General features: G+C 37.5%; 1 protein-coding gene across 1 annotated transcript in view; it reads right to left on the reverse strand.

Moving 5' to 3' along the window:
- The window catches only part of WDR64 (WD repeat domain 64), a gene marked incomplete at its 5' end in the record, with an annotated part of 38,923 nt that overhangs the window by 10,929 nt on the left and 7,659 nt on the right, over positions 1–20,335 (reverse strand). Inside the window, 8 exon segments of the mRNA XM_010084728.1 lie at positions 1,358–1,460; positions 3,166–3,258; positions 4,560–4,690; positions 5,015–5,191; positions 7,460–7,629; positions 8,863–8,986; positions 10,243–10,391; positions 12,648–12,774. Of these exon segments, the coding sequence (XP_010083030.1) occupies positions 1,358–1,460; positions 3,166–3,258; positions 4,560–4,690; positions 5,015–5,191; positions 7,460–7,629; positions 8,863–8,986; positions 10,243–10,391; positions 12,648–12,774 (1,074 nt within the window).

Consider the following 20,335-nt stretch of genomic DNA (forward strand, 5'->3'; position numbering starts at 1 on the left):
TAACTACAGAACAGTTCTCTAGCTGAAATTATTTTAAGGACTTATTTTTTTTTAGTTGAAGGTTTCAAATATTCCCTCGACTTCCATTCAATCTGGAACAGCACGGAGTGAAAACAAGAAACATTTAATCTGAAGAGAATTAAAATCAGAGATGGACAAATCACAAATGAAATTAATTGGAATTTAGGAGCATGCTAAAGGTAAATTTGGCTGAATGCCATTAATTTCTTAGGACAAACAAAGTTCATCACTTACAGTCATGTGAATGTAACCTACATCTCTTACTTAGAGAGTTTAATTCAGAACATGCATATGGTCTCGTTACTGCCTTGAGCAAAGATGAACAAGATGCATAAATAGCAGTAACATTTACTCACATCTGCATCTTCAGTATGAGAATTGTCACAGTCCTTGATTTGTGCCTTACTGTGTACGCTTCTGAGGATCCACAAGGCTGACAGTAATCAGTATACTGGCCTCAAAAATTGCCAAGTCAAATAAGGCAAGAAAAAGTATGCAACCATGAGTGTTGAAGTATCTTAGAAGAGGAAATGCCACTTCGATTTCATCCTAGCTATTGATCTGTAAGGCTTGATGTATTGGGTTTTGGGGGATCTTTTAAAGAGCTGCAAATGACTGTTCATTTTGTTATTTCAATGACTACATAGCACAAGATTTTGTATACTTTAGTTTGTGGATGAAAGTTAGGCCTGTGTCTGCTTGGGAATCTATGAAAGTGCCATGCTTTGCTGAGAAAATATGCTGGAAAGAATCTGAGAGGTAGCAGGATTTTCCTCTTTTTGCCTGCTTGCTATTTGTTGCTCTGCAGATATGGCATGTTCTTCTGGCATAAAAGGACAAAAAATGTCACAAAAATCATAATACTATCCTTAGCAAAAATACACAGATTGAGACACTGGCATCTTGATGGTAAATTTTTAAAAAGTTCTCATACTGTCCCTTGAAAGCAATATATCTAAGAAATTGTGGCTGTAAAATAAATGTGGTTCCACTTTTATTCAAGTAATTAATGATTTTTCTATTTTACCTTCCCTTTTGAGTTCTTCTGAGTCACCATTTGAAAGTCAGAATTGCTAGTGATAAGCATCTGACAAACAGTTTGATAGTCAGCTATTCCATTTATCACAGAGCTACTGCCTGACAGAATGCATTCCTAATTCCGCACCTCATTCAGTTTACATGAACAAAGTTCATTTCTCTGCAATTCTTGATCTTGAGTTTTGTGCATGGCTTTATGGAGGGATTTTAGTAAGCTACAGGATTTTAAAACCAAAACCAAAATGAAAACAGAGAGTGTTCTTGAATGCTACCAAATCCATGAAGCCATTATACGTACCGCACGAAGGCTCAAAGAACTGCTTGTGTGCTCTGAAATGACACTGTTATCACTGATATCACTCCTCACAGCAGCAGTAGCAGAAGGCAGGGAAGTATCTTTCCTGTGTGAAAGAAATTACTGGAGATCACTGACATTCTTGAAGGTACTGTTTGCTATCTGGAAATCAACATCATCCAGTATAATAAAGCATAATAAAACGGTGTCTGAATTGATTAGACTGATTAGACTAAGGGTTGCTGGTGTTTTAGAAATTTATCCAACTAACTAGGCAGTATTTGCATATTACAGACAACCACTCCTGTGAGGAGTTTTGAGCAAATTAAATCCATAGTAAATAAAAATTAACATTGGTGTTCAAGAAGTAAAGGGGAAAAATTCAGTGCATGCCAATGGCTTGTTCCTTTTTATTTTACACAGCACTTTGCTCTGCAAATATTTTTTAATTAATTATAGAATCGTATTTTCCATTGTGTTAAGATAATAATCAGAAATGAGATTCTGTGGAAGAAACTCAGGAAAAAAATTTGGAGGTGGTCTTCAATGTTTGTGTTTCTGAGTCAAGAAAAGTTCTGACTGCTAGTGAGAGGTTCTGCCCACATAACTTACATCAATGTCACAGCTGCTCTGTTTTTCACAAGAGTATCAGGCTGACTGGGATAATGTAAAACACGTATAGAAAGTACACATATAGTATGCAGCTGGGGTAGTCCACTTAAATTTGGACAGGTGGCCATGACTTTGTAATTTTTCAGTGTTTACTTTTACAAACTTGCTATCATTCTTGAACATTGCGTGCGTATGTATAAGCACAGTCAAATTCATCCAGGTACGTACAAACCGTCCTAAGCTTATATGATTCAAAGACATTACAGGATCCTCCTGCTTAAGCATAATTGTAACTTGTCTTGATTTATTAAAAAAAAAATCTATTTGTGAATTGTAATTGTAATCACCACATTTTTATTTAGCCAGAATTTATTAAATTAATAATTAAGCTATAATGTCAAAAACCAAATTTATTTTCAATTAAGTGGCACTGGTACATTTAGGGGTGTAGTAAATGCATAAGCTACTTGAATATTTTAAAGCAACAGAAGACCATAAACCATCCCTATGATTCAGGAGAGCAAAAAAGCTGCCTGAATGCTTAAGATCTTAAAGCTACATAAGTGTTTAAACCATACTGAGTCCTTTTGGCTATGCATATCCTTTGGAATACAAGCACTTCTGAAGTTAGGTACACATGCAATGCCTTTCTCTCAAAATGAGCATATTTGACTAAAATTTTGTTCTCCATCCAACATTACCAACCTATATCAGCTTCTAGTTTGTAAGATTAAACTTGAGGCTGCACACTTCAATGAGCTTGCCTCTCTCTTTGTTTGCTGTAAGTATCTGTTACTATGAGGATTTTATCAGGTTTAAAATAAAGAAAAAGCTTGGTGCCACAAAAAGTTATCTCACAGAGATAAGAATCAAAGAAGGTACAGTACACAGGAAAAACTAATACCTGACCAAAGCTGACTTATGTTGAATTCATCAACCGAATTGAGACTAATGAGGTCATTTAGAGGACAAGAGGGTAGCTTTGTCGAGTGGTAAAGACAGAACACACAATATGCACTGATAAGCATTACACAAGTTTAAGAATGGGAAAGATAATTAACTGTTTGAACTTAAATTGATTAAATGTAAAGAAAATCTCAATTTAAATCAGCTGTCTTGGACAAACATTACATCAGTTTACTACAGGAAAATTACAAATGACTGCACGTGTCCTGGGGGAAAATGAAAAGCACAGTTACCTGGAAGAGAAAGCACTATGTACAAGGAATAACATGGCATTGACTCCAGATGATTGAAGAACTGAATCTTGTCTGTCTTCATTAGTTTTATGCCTGAAAAGTAAAGATGTGTGTACAGAATGTGTAAGATGGGTTGTGTATCATTCCGAGAAAAAGTTGTTGACTTTCTTTGTAATCTAAAAATTAAACATTTCATTTCCCGGAATGCATGTCACTTAGATGTTTTAGACACAGTTTTCAAATCAGTTAATCAGTTATGATAGATTAATGTCAGTGAAGAGTAGGTACAGAATGTGCCTGTGCCAGGAAAAATAGGAACCTGATGGAATGATGGACATTTCGTTTAGCCAAATATTTTTGTGAGAATTAGTACTTAAAAGTAAAGTAACTTCTGTTGAAGTTACCTAGCTAAATTAATGGTAGAAAAGTACCTTGTTCCTGGCATTCAAACCAGTTATGTGAACCCTGGGTAAAATGCTCTTTGTACAAAGCATTGACTTTCCTGTCTTCCATGCATCCGTGCGAATTGGCTCCCTCATATATGGGGAGGCAAAAAGCAAAGGAAGAGACAGAGACAGAACTGCAGTTAAGTTTTGATTACTTCCCATGACACAGAAAAACTTGTCTCACTTTCTCACAAACATGCCAATTTTACACATGAAGGATGCTGTTAAACTATTGGGTAAGATCGTTAAATATTGACTTTGCATGGTCTTTAAAGGCATGTGTTCAGTCACCAACACAGAAATACTGCAATGCTGCTCCACTCAGTCCAACCAGACATGTTGTCATTGTTACTTTCCTGATGTAGCAGCGTAATCCGCATGAGAATATCTGGGACCATCCTCTGCTCACTTTTTGTCACTTTCTGTGGAAGATTTTTATTCCCAGACCTCCAAAATCACTTCATATTACTCCTCATTGAATGTGACTTCTAGTCTCTACGTGTAGACAATGACATGGATACTGATAATGTAGAACATCTGCCATTATGATCTGAAGTAGCATTATTTCCAGATGTCCTTCCAAACATGAAACTTCCAAAATAAGGATGTTTCTGCGGCTCAGTAGCAGCCTCTAGTCAATGACAGGGTGACTTACATAGGGAGAGTTTCTTTCAGAGCAGTGCTGAGTTATGTTAAAACACTATTCTTAATTACATCATCCCTTCCCCAAACTACTCTCTCTCTTTATCACTTCTCCTACCTGCAATGTCAGGACTAGCTAGCAAAGTAATTTGAAGTTGGAGGTGGGCAGCCCACATAAAGTGCTACTTTAACTCCTGCTTGTCCATCAGCCTTTACAGTTGGGTATCTTAGAATTTCCAGTATGCCATTTGAAAAGATTGTATGAAATACCGGAGTTCAAAATGCCTCCATGAAAGCAATACTTACAGGCATCTCACTGAGGCAGATTCAAAATTCCACAAAATTATTTCACCATTTGCATTTCCTGCAGCTATTGAACTCCATTCTTTTACTTTTAAAACATCAAAACATGTAATTTCCACAGAAGGTACAAAATTCTACAAAGAACATTAAAAAAAAAATAATTGAGTAGGAACAATATGGACACGAGAGAGTGACAGTGTCTACAACTGCATATTCAATGCTAGTCTAATATTGTTGTATTTGAGCTACATGGAAGCACCAGAAAGAAGCAGGGAGTGACAGTACTGGGATACACCCTTCTGCTGAGGACAGTGGCTTCCATTTGCCAACCTGACCTGCTATTGGAATATTTACTTGGTTCTTATCCTGTTGCTAAAACTTTAAATCATTGAGGGCACAGTAAACAATTTATTTTCTAATATTCTGTAAATGATGTGGAACCTTGAGGGATTTCTCACCTCTGTATCATTCCCCAGAGAACTGGTGTCAGGTGGCAGCTGAATATCCGGAAAAAAATAATGTATTTGTAAGGTGTCAGGCTTCAGTGACAGAGATACAACTGGATTTCTTCGTGGAAATGACACTGCTTCAGGAAGCACCCATGTGACGTATAGATCTGTTTGAGCTGAGTCACCCTATTAAAATAACTGACTTAGTGAATGAGGAAGGAAAGGATTTCTCTATTCATAAGAACATTGTCAGCAAGTGAGTGTCAAAAGCTTGTTTTCTGTGCCAAGCTACAAAAACTGTTACAGGTATAACTTAGCATATACTAACTCTGCAAACTGAAGCACCAGCCAGAGATGCTCCAGCTCAGTTTCAGTTACCTGCTGTTATATTAGAAGCTCTCCAGCTGTGGAGTTCAGAGCTTTCAATTTTATTCAGTTTAACTACCCCCTTAAAGTAAGTTGTCTCGTCAGTTATAGCTGCTTATTTTATTAACATTGCTAGTCTCCAGTTCATATCTACTATACCAGCAAAACTGGTGGTTGTTCCAATTGTGTGAGAAGAACAAGCCATGGTTCAGCCATGGCCCCGAGTCACTGATTTCTCCCCATTGTGCCTAAACACTACAGGGAATTACCTTGATGGTTCTTCCGACTACAACAAATTCATTCCAGTATCTAGTTTCTGCTTTAACTTTGGTATTTCTGCCCATTTTGGGAAGTGTTACTGAAATTGGGTCCTTATGTTTTCTATTGTTTTCACAGATGTCTTGAACTCCAGAATGAAGCAATAACTAAGATTTTAGTAAATCTCGTGATATTAAGTGTATCAAACAAGAAATACCTTAGGGGAAGGTTTAAACATTGAGAGATCTGTAGTAGATTCGTGCAAAGGATGAACTGATTTTGGGGTGCTACTTAAGTTTGCCTTGCTAACTACTATATTCAAAACCTCCTTAAAAGCCCATAACAGCCTGTTATTTCTCATTGTCACTGAAATATTTGTATTAAAAAGTAGTTCTACATTTATGTGAAATTATATTAATGTACTTAGATTCATAAAGACTTGGGGGAGATTAAACCCTTCACCAACCTGTCAAGGGATACATTTACATTGCATGAGTGATTTAACAATTTCAGTAATAACACTGAGGGGAAATTGGTGTGATGTAGTATTTAAAAAAAATCTGAATATCAAAAGCAAACCTTGTATAAAACAGCTTTTTATTAGCAGAAGGCTCAAAAGTAATAAATTATTTACCAAGATGAGAGCTTGTATGTATTTTTCCCCTAAATGTATCATATGTTTAGTAAAACTTATTACTTTTCCCCACAACCTTTGTTCCCTTGAACACAGTGAATTCAAAGTTTTGGAAGGAGAATTTTGTCCCAAGTAAAACATTCCAATTTGAGGAAGAAAATTTTATAGAAACATGTTTTGTCTGAGAAATTAAAACTAAATTATTGTGAGCTCTAAATGCGTCCTGTTAATTTTATTTGAAGGGAAGAGAGAGTTGACTCAAAATTGAGCCCAGCAAGTTAATCTGATTTATTACTGTCTTATTTCTTTGTATCAGTTCTTAACCAGCCACTGTCTTAATCTATCAATTTTAGAAAAAAAAATCCTTTAGCCAAAATCTTCTCCGATATTGAGGATAATAGCATGATCACCTGCTCTCCACAAAGGGCAAATATATCAAGAGGGACAATTGGCTACATTAAGTGTATAGGCCTGAGGCCTCTGAGGTTTGTGAAACTGAATCCTGAGTCATGGGAACTCCCTATTAGTAAATATTAAATGGAGCCTCGATGGTATACAAATGACTGGGATGGGTCAGCAATATCTGAGTATGAGGGCTCAGCTGCTGGACCAGGACAGTGACCTCTACAAAGGACAGGTATCCAGAACCCACGAAGGTGATGCTGTGACTTCCACTGCCCAAGGAGCTCACTAGGGCTGAAAGGCAGCCATGAAGGGGAAAAAGGTACAGCTGCCCCATGAGAACATGGCCCTAGGCCTGGGGTGCTGTTAAAAATCAGGGTTCTGAGCAGTGCAGTGGTGCTAAATACATAAATAGGATTTGCAGGAACAGTTCTAACCAGTTGCAGCTGCTGGTGAACTAGGAAGTCTTTAAACAAGGTAAACGCTGTCTATAATAACAATAGCAATATTTTAAAGCTTTTACTTTAAAGGATCTGTAACTACTGAAAACTCAATCACAAATAGGAAAGCAAATGCAAGGAAAGAAATTATCAGAATGCTGAAGACAAGCAAGGGAATAATGAACATATTAAAGCTTAGACAGAAAGGCAGAAAGCTAATTTGGTGACATGCAGAAAGCAGATTATTCCTTGACAGTTTCTAAAAATTTATTTACTAAACAATGAAAAAGTCCTATTTTGCCTCAAAAATTAAGAGCTACTAAATGAAAATAGAAAAAAAAAACATTAAAAAACCTGAATGATTTTCATCTTCCCACTCTGCTCCAAAGCAAGAAGTATATGTTGACTTTCATTAGCCTTCAGATAAGCTATCTTCAACAGACGACACTCATCTTTGCTGCACTTGGACAAAGGCAAGGCTTTAACTTCCTGCCCATTTTCAAACTCCCAGACTTTCACTGTTCCTACACACAGAAGAGAAAGATGCAAAAGGGAATGAACTTTCAGCAATAACCTGTGCTTCAAAGTCAGAAACTTGAACTTGATCAAACAGGGAAAGGAGAATAAAAAATAAAATCCATTTGAAGGTTCAGAGCTAGGTCACTGGTGTTTCCAAAGCTGCAACAGTGTGTGTGTTTCTTAGGAAAGCACTCTTTGGGACACAAAACAGAAAACATCTTCACCACTAGCCCCACCATTTTTCCATCTTTTTTCCATGTTTGTTTTATGCTGCAACCCAGGATAAAAGACCAAGACTATCTTACTTCTCTTTCTGGACTAACATCATCAGGTTCTGAGCCACAGCAAGGAGCAGAGGGACCTGGTTGACTTGTCCCACAGAGCTAGTGGAGAGAAGGAGCTAGAACATTATCTTAAGTGAAGCAGTAATTACATATGACTTCACTTTTGAAGACTTGATAGGATTCAGCTTCTGTCATGCTCTTAAGACCCATAAAGGGTGCAGTATCTGTTCCCAAGTATAAACATTAGCCAGTATGCTGTGTGGGAAAGGATCTCTACTCCTTATGTGAGGTAGCTGTCATATATTTAATATATTTTAATACTTCAGGTGTGTATTCTTGAATGCTTGAATGTTAGAAGAGTTATTCAGTCATGTTAACAGATTACAAAATTATTAAAGCTTGCTGCAGAATTCAGTGCAGCACTTGTGTATTGGAGAGGTCTTGTCACATTACCTGAACCTGATGCACCCTAAATAACACATGCAAAAACTTCAGGAAAAATGTGTATATATATATATTCTAGTATTCAGTGCCTGTAAATGATATAAAGTTGACCTTAGATACTATAAAATCGAGCAACTACCATTCTCCATCTGCAGCCATTTAGTTACAGTGTGGTATACAGATCTAGGTCCTAAGTCCCATTAGGAAACATCTTTTCAGACCAAGAGCTTTGAGGATGCTATCCACAAGGCTAGCAAGGTACCAGAGCCCAAACAGACAAAAATCATGTGTCAAATAAAATCTGACCAAGACAACCCTCCCCCTGCTGCCTTTTTCCCCAGACGGATGGCTGTGCATTCCTTTCTGTGCATGCTTCCTCTCATCTTGGAAGAAAGTCAAAATTCATTCTTCTGTCACTGAGACAGTCAAGGCAAAGAATTCTGTCTGCTCATGTAATATGTCAATTTAAACAAATGTAATAAAAATGTGGTAATTATTTAATTGCTTTACCATCACATGCCCCAGTAGCAAGATAAAACCCATCGATTTCAATGGCTGCACAAGTCACTTCAGTATTCAGCCCGTGCACATCTTCAATCTGATATACTTGATATCCTGTTTCTAGGTCCCAGACCTGAAAAAATAAGATGGTAATTATTTGTAGTAGATCCTCTAAAACTCATCACACACTGTGTTCTAGTGTAATTGGAGCTGGACGAATACTTCCAACAGCAAATTTGCACCTCCCGTGAAATAGGTTCTCTGTCACAATAGTACACTGCCATGTTCTTTTACTGAAATATTAGCGTAACTTCCCTGAAAATGTCCCTCTCCCCACAGAAGCCATTCTGGCAAGGGGAAGCTCTATTTAGTATGCTATGAGAAAGACCCTTGTTAAATCAGAGAGGCTGTTGTTAAATATAATGAGTTTTACAGGGCAAAAGCAAAGCAATCTAAATAGAAAGAATGGTTTGAGCTATACTTTCTATGCTGAATATCAAAATTGGGCTTTTCGTACACATTTTGTCCAAAAATCTGTGGACAATTGTATCTGATCATTATCTAATCCTTTTGGAAATTTACAAAATGCCTTATACTGAAATACCGGTACAAAGTTTTGTGGTTGTAGTAGAATAGCTCACATTCACCTGGATTTATGAAGTAGCCACTCATGTCATATTCACTATCTGGATCTGATTTTCTGCAGTACCAAGTGCACAAAACTATTTTGTAACGGTGTTGTAACCATCGTGGTCTAAGGAAGGCAGGATTTACAGGGAGAAATAACATCTTTACTGGGTGTATAAAATGAACAAACCTTTACACAACCAAGCCTTTCTCCACAGGGATGGCATGCCTCACTAGCTGGCCCAATAAGATATGCTACCTCTCCCTACAAATCTTGCCATCTAACCTCATCAACACTTAATGAAAACTGCAGATCCTCAGTACCTCTCATTATCATTGTCACACTGTTAATTATACCAGTAATGAGTTGTTTTATTGATCCGTGGTTTTCTGAAACTTGCATGGCAACTATTTTTTGTGGTTCAAAGGCAAATGATAAAGTTAATACGCAACTTTAATCTTTTCATTAATGTTGCAACACAAATAAAGCTGTGATTAAAAGTAATAAAAATGTTCCCTATCACTTTATTTTTCATGTTAACTGGCTATTATATTCAAAACTTCTCCCTCACTGTATGATTTGAAATCCTTAAAGCTCAGAACAACATGTTCTGGGAAATTATTTGAATGAGAAAATGATCTACAGAAGGTCAGGAAATTGGCTCTAGAATGGCTAGTCAAATAGAAGCAAATCAGACAAAAGTAACAAAAAAAAGCTGACACTCTTATTTTTCAGTTTAAATGGTGACAATTTACACTCACCTTCAGTATTGACTCAGAGCAGATAGAGAGAATTTGTTGAAAAGCCCTGTTGTAAACCAGAACATTGATGCTTTTGTCATGTGTCTGTGGGACCTGTCTTGTATCTTGTACCATATGAGTTAGGGGATAAATATCAATAACAGCTGAACCTGCACAGAGTGAGAGGAATGAGAATCAATACATTTTATGTATAGTACCAATTACTTTCCCTGGATATAAAAAGATTTTATGTAAACCATATGGTTTTATTTGAGTTCTTATGAAGAGAATAAGGAATCTTGTCTGTTTCCTGAGAATATCTGTTCTCTAAACCAGAAAACATTCACACATGCTCCCCACAAAGCACCAGTTAAACAATGGCTAGGTATTTCTCTGCCTTAAACAACCACCTCCACATTTTTTATGGGATTTATACCCTGACTTTAAATCATTAGAAGTTGTAAATCCCCCAGTCCCAGAGTGGGTTGGCATAGAATGAGCTGTACCCAAATAAATAAAACTCTAATTAGCAGATACATCACTAAAATAAATTCTGATATCTGCTCTCTTAGAGAGAAAGTAATTCCACCTGCCGGCAATGATTATGTCTTTCCAGTACCTTCCTTTATACAGCACTGCAGGTCTCAATGACACCTTCCAGTGCTTGCAGATCAGAAGGCTTGCAAAGACAGAGATTGCAGGTCTCACTGACACCTTCCAGTGCCTGCAGATCAGAAGGCTTGCAAAGACAGAGAAGCAGATGGAGACGACAAGACAAAAGAAAGGACAAGGTTTTCACAACGCAGGCTCACAAGCCAGACTACACATGCAGCCTCCTGTTTCAGTTCCAGTATTGCTACAGTTCTACCAGTAGAGGACCAGCACTCAGCAGTGAGTATGCAGCAAAGGACAAAATTGCCTAATGCTGGGCATAAATCCAGGTAGAGACGCTAGCAGCTTGGAAAAAGGCACAGAAGGAAAGCTGTGGCAATATTCAAATGAAGCATGAAGGTGAGCCGTGATTTATGGATGTTAGGGAACTAATAACTTAAAATTTCCCCTGTAAAGTCAGGTACATGGCAATGAGAATGAATTCACCTACATACAGCCTCAGTCTCTTGCCCTCTTCAGGGCCAAGGAGACATTAACTTAGCCTTTTAATGGAATCATTAACAGAGTCCAGGAACAGATTTTTACAGACATTTAGGCACGGCTCCAATCATTATTTATAAAGGCAAAGTTACCTTATTTCGTCAAGGATTTATCCATGTAAAATCCCTACATTACTAAGCCTTGAAAATTTCTTACTTAAATTTGAACTGAAGATCACATCGGTATCCTTTAGTGATTAAAAGTCTTTAAAAACTAGATTGATTAATATTCTGGGCATTTTTAAAATAAGACCTAGAAGCTGAAGTTTCTTAAGCTTTGCTGTTTACCAAATGCCTAAATACATATAACGATTTGTGAAGTCTAGTCTAATGTATGTATTTAGGCGTCTAAAACGGGTTTATTGGCACAAAGATTCAGCAGAAACTACTAGGCCACTGATAACAAAATATTTCACATTAATCTTCTCAGATTTGACAAGCTTTGCAAGCTTTGCGCCTTGTTCCTAATCCAAGGACAGAAAAAGCTGTCTTCCAAAGACAATGACCTTATTTGCCTGGTATGTCTCAGGCCTCTATAGCTCCAGAACAGGTTCAAATCTGTTTTTTTCCAGTGACTATGCCTCTGGGGCAGACAAACCCTGCCAGTTTCCAGAGTCTCTGCCTTAGATATATAAGGCTAATATCCTTAGTGACACCTGTGAAGCTCTGGTCCCTTGGAGGTTCCAGGCTCCCTGTCACAGAGTCAGAAAACAGAGCCCAGAAACCTTGGGATGAATTCTCACAATATTTAATTCCTGATCAATCAGCCAGTGTGTCTGTTGACACCACAGGTTGTGGGGATCTCTGTATCTACTGAGTGAAATAAGGAGTTTGAATACACTTGTGAGGGCTCCACTGAGACTATACCTTGCTGCTTTGATCTCCAAATGGGAGGAGGGTGGTAGAGGAATAGTTAGGGGAAGATCAGCAGCTTAGTAGCTTTCAAGAAATGACAAGACTGCAGAACAATATTTGTAATTTAATTTTTCTAAGGAAGGCTCACCTTGCCTTCAGAGAAGCCTTTCTCATTTCCTCTAGTTCCTGCTGTTAATTCCCATGCTGCATATTTTCATGCATATTGCTATATTGAAGTTAGCACCATACCATATATAACAAGACCCATTTTAAAATGGTCTTAATGTGCAAATATCTTTACCTCCCAGTATCCTGTACATCTCATATACCTTGTTCCTGTACTTAACTTCACTTGTCTGTAATCACAAAGGAAATTGCATTCTAGGAGAAGGGGGACGCTCTCACACAGCAATAACATACCAGTCATGATTGTGCCATTATCATTGTCAAATATCATGGCAGAGGTCTCCAACTCTCCAGGACTCCCTTGATTGTCACAGAAGACCTGCAGCAGTGAAAGGTTCTGTATATCCCACACTCTAAAAACCTAGAGGGAGAGAAAGGGGAGAAAATCTAGTACTGTATCATGACTGGATTTTCAACTACTTTTTGTTTCCATTACAGTGATGATGTAGCCTCCAATGAAAATCACATTGTTAAGCGTGGTACATTCCAAATAAGCAAGACAAATATCAAAGGTAACTTTCTAGTCATTTTACTAAGGGTAAAAGCACAGAAAGGCTGAGTTTTGTGATTTTGACCTGACAAGTCCACAGTGCAACCAAATGTCCTGAGAATTGGTTCTACTCCTTAATGAGAATATAACTCCATTGTGTCATACTTTTCAGTCAGGTACAGATAAATGCCAATAGTTTAAAAGCTTGTATTTGAACTGTAATATCAAATGGTGTGCAACAGTACAAAGATAAATTTCAGAGGGTTCTGGATAAAGGAATTCCTGAAATCTTTGACAGCAGATGTTGGAGCAAATCAGAATCAGGACATACTGCAGAAGGATCATTTTTATGCATATATAGCTCTTGTGCTCTCTGTAAGCAGTGGTTACCTATCAGAGTCAGGGGACTATTCTGTAAGTAGCACTTCATATATTAGATATGTTTGTTATCAATTTCAGTTTCAACAGAAAACACAGCACTTGCCTTAAACTCTAGAATTACTCATCAATAATTGTATGTTAGCAGCATTAATTCATCTTACATGATCAAAAGCTGTGTTTTGCTTACTGCTATCCCATGCAAACTACTCTTAATCCTGCAAGAAATCATTATTTAATTTCTCAGAACCCATGGCTTTTAGTGTGGTGTACTTCCCTGCAAGATAATCTTACTATGCTCTCAAAAGTTATTCTGTCATCAGATCTGCCTTCAGTTCTTACTCAGCTGCCAAAACTGTGGTGAGTTTTATATAGGCCTTTGTGCAAGTTATTTGTACTCATTCAGTTGTGTTATTAAAAGGTGGGGCTGCATATGTGATTGGGATTTTAACACAAAGATACATGTCAGTACGATGCTCCCATCAATACTGGGAGTGTTGTGGGCATTGACAAAAGTCATTGAATCTTTGGATGAAGTGTTCCATAAAACGTAAGTCCATAACTCACATCAGCACAAAGCCATGAAATATTCAAATGAATTTGGTAACTGAGCTGCGTCTCAGACAGAATTATCCCATGAATAATTCTGCTTCCTGTGCTACAGTCCCTGGAGGTCTCCTTCTCTCAACTGTTCCTTGTTCTTAACTTTGTCACTCAGTTGAGAACTCAGTGGCTTTTCTTAGATGATCTTGATGCAGTTATTCAAATTCTGACTTCATAGTCTTGGCCAGGAAGCATGAAGCAGACAGCCTGCCCTGACTGGGGTTGGGCTGCTATTTCTCTAAAAGAGCAATAATTTGGGGAGACCTGATGAGTAAAAAAAAAAAAATCCTACAAAAAATCCTAGGGAGATCCACTGACATTTCTTTGATTCATCCCAGGATTTCTTGTATGGTGACAAACATTACGGTAAAGGTACTCCCAAGTCCAAAGCAGTCTGTCGCAGACTCTTGGGTGCAGACTCTTGCATTATATTCCTGAAAACCTACTTAATTCACCCACAGGTAAAAGCAGCTGTGTTGGTACATTAGCTTGCCTACTGTGGAAAGACAGTCCAATAAGACTCTTGAAACGCACCTGAGCGTCTGTCCATAACAGATGGGCATTGTAACAGAAAAAAAAAAAAAAAAAAAAAAAAAGCAACAGAATTGGGGCAGGCAAACTGGTAAAAAAAAAAAAAAAAAAAAAAAAAAAAGCCAGCAGAATTGAGGCAGCAAGACTGGAAGTTAGTTCATTTTGAAATTACTTGGTTTTCTTTCTGACTGATACGTTAGATAGCACAATGACTTGCACCTTAGAGAAATTTAAAAAGAGATTAGACGGAACAAAGAATGTAGAGCTCTGGCACTTCCAGATAGTTTCATAAAGGTTTTAATGACATAAGGTACTTGCTAAGACCAATAACAAGTTATCCCCTAGGAAATTACTTAGAGCCAGTCTTGTACCAGAAGTGCTGCATAACTCTAATTCCTCACAGTCAGGGTGCTACTGACCTAGAAATACTGGTGACTGGTAGAAGAAAGATGGATTAAATTATCACTAAAGACATTTGATTTGCAAATTAATTGCTCTTAGCTCATCTTGCCTAACACCAAGCCAGGAATCTGATAGGAAGAACTCTGAGGAAAAAACAAGAACATGACATCTGTCAACCTCATAAAGAAAACAGCTACAATCAAATTCACTGCTGAAAACTCAGAAAATTCAGTTCTATAATGTTACTCACCTTTTAATACGAAGACCTTTGAAAACCTGAAACAGCCTTGAGAAATACTCTCTCTGCAAATCTGGGGTTAGATAATTTCACTTTTGCAGAGTACCACTTGTATCTGTCCATTTGATCACATAAAAGCTTGAATTTTTTTTTTAATATATAGCCACTTCAGGAAAAATTTTCGTTTTACACCTATAATCACAGAAAGTAAGTGGTTTCCCAAAAGACACACAGCAAATCATTGCCTGAAACATAACCCACAACTTTTGACTAGTTCAGCTTTCCTCACCATAGCTTCTTCCCTTCTTCATTTTGAAATCTATTTTTTTCCATTGAAGAGACCATGTGCCCATTGTAATTCATAAGCAGTATGTCATGTTCTTAAAAATGCTTTTGATAATGAGGAAGACTTCACTTGTGCATATGTTCACAGTATGAAAAGTTCATTGCAATTGCCAGGAATTACTTCTTCCAAAGACACACACTGTACAATTAAGAACGTCTGTTTGTTACTCTGGATGTTATAAAATGTTGGAGTATCACTCTTTTTTTTCACTTAAAAGAGATCTCAGCATATAAAAAACACCGTTGCTAAAAAATACCTGAAACAAATAGAAGACAGTTCACTGCTTGCAAACTAAAAATAAAGGTGTCAGTAATGGATGGAAGTCATTCAGGTAGATACATAGATTTTGAGATGATTGTAATTTTCATCAGTAACGTGATTTTAAAGGAAATTACAGAGGATCCAGTAAGAATTCTGAGAACAAAGGGAAGAAAAGAAACAGATATATCACTTAGTGTTTAAGCAGATCACCTTTGGCACCAGAGAGAAGTTCATACATGAGTTTCAGAATTTTAAGTAGAAATAAAATTTCTCCTGAATATTCTGTTTGTTTTCAGGAAAACTCAAAATAAAAAGGCTCTGAAGAACTTCTTACTGAGATTAAATTTCCTCTGAGACAGTGCCGAGTCAGAAGAAGCATGTCCATCATGTTGCTCTGATAGACTTCTGATTACATTCCAGGAGTTTACTCAGACATGCTATTTCTAAAGCATACAAAAAGAGCTTTAGGGAGACTTAGGCAGTGAGAGGACTTGAAAAAGGAAATCTCATTGAATAAAGAAAATTATTAAATTGTTAATCCAACTGACAGTAGACCAGCAAAAATCGAAAAAAGAATTGGTGATGATAGTCGAGAAAGTTAGGGCAATGTTGCAGTAGATCTCCAAGGTCAGTTCTGGCACAGTCACAATTAGAGCATGTAAAAACAGCTGTAAGAACTGAAGATTAATCAGAAGTAGGTGTCTATGGGGATACTCTAGTCAGGTGAAAGGAATAAGTCATTGAACAGAGATACAATGACCTTTCTGTAGACATATACCCAGACCTGTTACAAAGTCAGTAAAATTACACAAAACAAAACTGAAGACAGACAATTCCAATAATCTTGTGGACTATTCAAGTTAAATTGGTCAACAATTGAAACATAAACCTGACAGCTTATTTTGCCAAAGCAATAAGAAGAGAGGATGATTTTACAGCACAAGTGAATATAAGTAAGAGCTTCTTGCACTACTTCTTGCTGCTTATTCTGCTATTAATGCCAGTACCACATTAAGAAAATGCAGTCACTTGAAGCGACAGCAAAAACGTGGACACATTACAGCATTCACAAATCTCTTCCCTTCCTTCTGGCCTTCTTCCTTTCCCAGCCTGTGGGCAGGGATGGGGAGATTACATAAAGCACTGTTCCACATGAGTAACTCCCACACAAGGCATCACCAGTGTGGCCGCAAGATACAATGTTGCTGCTGTTCATCTGCATCAGCACACAACACTGCATGAATTCATGCACAAACAGTGGCAACGAAAGGCATGTTTATTTGGACATTAGGAGGTAACTAGGGGTAGTTGCCTTAGGAACATTTTGTTAATGGTAATGTTATTGTTTTGCTTATTTATTGAAGAACTTCCTTCAGCAGCCTGACAAGTGCCAGGAACCCCTGAAGCCCTCTGAAAACATATTCTTTATGGCAAAATGTTTCTGAAATCACAAAATACAGACTACACTCAATGAAACAAAACACATTAGGCAGGAGGGGGAGTGTGGACAGGAGCTTCAGCTCTTGGAAACAACTTCTTTCCTTCTTCCTGCTGTTTCCACCTTACAGAGAAAGCTGAGCTATACTGACAGCAACATTATATCTACAACACTGCCTCACATAAATGTGTATATTTGCATAAATAAACACTTTTCTCTCAAGCACCACCTTCCTTCAAGCCCTAAAACTCAGAACATAGGAAAAAACCTGAACTATGTTTTCCATCTGGTCTAAAGGCTATGTTTTATGTAAAAACAGCAACACTCTTCAATTTTTTTAATACACACACAGATACAGACAAAGAGCAAAAGAGTCATCTTACCAACTAAAATGGAGAACAGCAAAGGGAGACAGAACAAAGATGGGAAATACAGCAAGACAAAATTGGTAAATGAATATTTTACATGCTCTAAGTACCATAAAGTTAAGGCTCGGAGCACTTATCTCCTGCTGGGTTGTTATGAGGAGGCCAATGTGGAAACACGCTTTTACTTTGGAAACAGTGAATCCTCTTCTGCCCCTTTCTGTCAGTAGTTAACTGAGATAGAAAAGGACTAAAGAAGTCCAGGATTTGCTGACACCCTCTTCACCCCCACCAAAAGATAACCCCTTCAAATTAATGCTAGTAAAGAATAACAAAGTGACTTTACAACACTGCTCTAAAGAAAATATCTCAACAGCTCTCAAGAGGAAACAGTAACTTTCTTTTTAGTGCTTCCAAACTCTCATATCCTGCTAATGCTTTTTGTAAGTTAAGGAATATTTGTTTTTTGAAGATGGCCAACTTTTTTCAGTTTTACAGAATGGTGATGCTGCAAGTCTCTAAAACATCTTATGAAAAAACACTTGTGCAGGAAAATCTAAAATCCAAGCACTCTTGGGGCAGAAAGAAGTAGCACATGCCACAGCAGTCGTTGTAGGCATAGACAGGAAGAGTAAGCAACAATTAAAGCTGTTTTTCTGTTGAAGTGTTTAGTTTATCTGTCTCTGTTTGCTACACTGTTCAACTGTTTCAGGGGGTCATTGAAGGCACCATGGTCTAAGTGAAAAAAATCTGCAAATTCATGCAGAACATCTGAGCCCTTGAAAACAAAAATCACCAGGTGTGAAGCAGAAGTCAAACTGCAGGTCTGCTGGCTGTGTTATTTAACATAGTAAATTATCTGCAGAGAGTGTTGTTGTGTGCCTTGTGATCCCTGAAGGTGATCCTGTACCACAACTCTCTGTGGTTATTAGACTTAGGAACAAATTGATGTCAATGGGATTACTTGTGAGGTTAAGGCAAGGAAGATTTAGCTCTAAGCACATTAATGCAATGTGGTACAGCAGATGGTACTATAACTAGTGCCTTATTGAGACAGTAATTTGGTGAAGTTCAAAATTGTGAACATTTCAAATCAGTTCCTCAAATTGTATAATTAACCTGATAATATATAGGGTTACTTTCTTTTTCCCAAATGTGGAGAAATGCTGGAAAAAAATTAAACTGAGTTATATGCAATAGTGAATCTAATTGTATAGTAATGAGCCTGCAGGATATTTTCTGGGTGCTATGCAGTGACTGTGAGCGTGTGAAGGCTCTGTATGTCTGTCTCTGTACTGTGTGCTTGGTGTGCTGACAATAGACCTACCTGGTCCCTAATGCAAAGATGAAATAACCCTCGATACTTCTGGAGAACAGTTTCAGTGGACATTTAGATGATGTGTGGGTCAGAAACAGGAAGGCAGAGGTGTAGGACAGAGGTGACTGCCCATGAACACCTGGATCAGAAGAACTCAAAAAACAGTCAGGTTCCTCCTGTCAATCTTCAGCCAATCTTAGAATCATGCACTCACCTTAGACATAGTGTTTGAAGTAATTTTCAAGTATACAACACTTGATTTACATTTTGTAGATCTCCTTTTTCTTCATTCCACCATAGAAAAACAAGTAACCAGAACACTACAGATCTGGAAATTTATTTTAAATATAGCTTAAACCCTAGATCTCCATTTTCTGGTAGAAGAACTATAGAAATCAAGACAGGTTAAATGTAGATCTCACTGTTTCCAGATGCAGCAAATGCAGGTTATTTAATACTTTAACCATCAAATGCTTACCCAGAAACAGAACATCTAATGAACCATTTCCTTCATGTATGCTGAGAATACATGAGGACAATCCATTCATGAAGGAAATTTGTGCATTCTTAGATATACTGAGAAACAAAACATAATTTTGCAAAGATACAACCATAGCTAGGACAGATATTTTCCTCAATCCAGCTGCATGCTGGTTGTACACATGCATGTATGTTATATGCCATATAAGTCTAAGAGCTAGAGAAGGAAAATGTAGGTGTGAACCAAAAAAAGTACATTTAAAATTAGTTCTCATCCCTTTTACTTTTTTTCACAGAACCACAAAATGATTGAGGTTGGAAGAGACCTCTGGAGGGCATCTTGTCTAAGCACACTGCAAGTGGGGCCACCTAGAGCCAGTTGCCTAGGACCATGCCTAGATGGATTTTGAATACCTCCGAGGAGGGAGATGCTACAACCTCTCTGGGCAACCTGTGGCAGTGCTCTGTCTCCCTCACAGTAAAATAAGTGTTTCCTGATGTTCAGACAGAACCTCCCATTTTTCAGTTTTCATTGCCTCTGGTCCTGTCACTGGCCACCACTGAAAAGAGCCTGGCCCCATCTTCTTTACACCCTCCCTTCTGATATTTGTGTACATTGATGAGATCCTCCTTGAGTCTTCTCTTCTGTAAGCTATTGTTTTAGGGTTTTTTTTCAGAATACATAAGAGACAAAGTAATTTGAATAATGAAAAATGGGACAGGAAATAAAAGTTACATGAAAAGTCCAAAGAAGAATATTCAATGTTCTTGAAAGATTATACAATATAAGAGGAGAATAAAATTCTAATATCTGGCAGGAGCAAATAAACCGAAGAGAATCAAAGCACAGCAACAAGGGAAGGATTAGCTTTGACTTTCAAAGCAGTATACAAAAAATGTATCTGATACAGATGTGGCCACATAATTTCTGTGAAGGATGACTGGAGCAGATTTCCCAAATGCCTCTTTTTCAAATTATATAGATTAAATTAAATATTGTTGATATAGAGCACATTTCAGTAACAGCCGCGATTAGCAATGGTTTGACATAAATTAAACATTATGTTTCCAG

Source organism: Pterocles gutturalis, unplaced genomic scaffold, assembly GCF_000699245.1.
Source record: "Pterocles gutturalis isolate BGI_N339 unplaced genomic scaffold, ASM69924v1 scaffold10050, whole genome shotgun sequence".
Classification (NCBI taxonomy): domain Eukaryota; kingdom Metazoa; phylum Chordata; class Aves; order Pterocliformes; family Pteroclidae; genus Pterocles; species Pterocles gutturalis.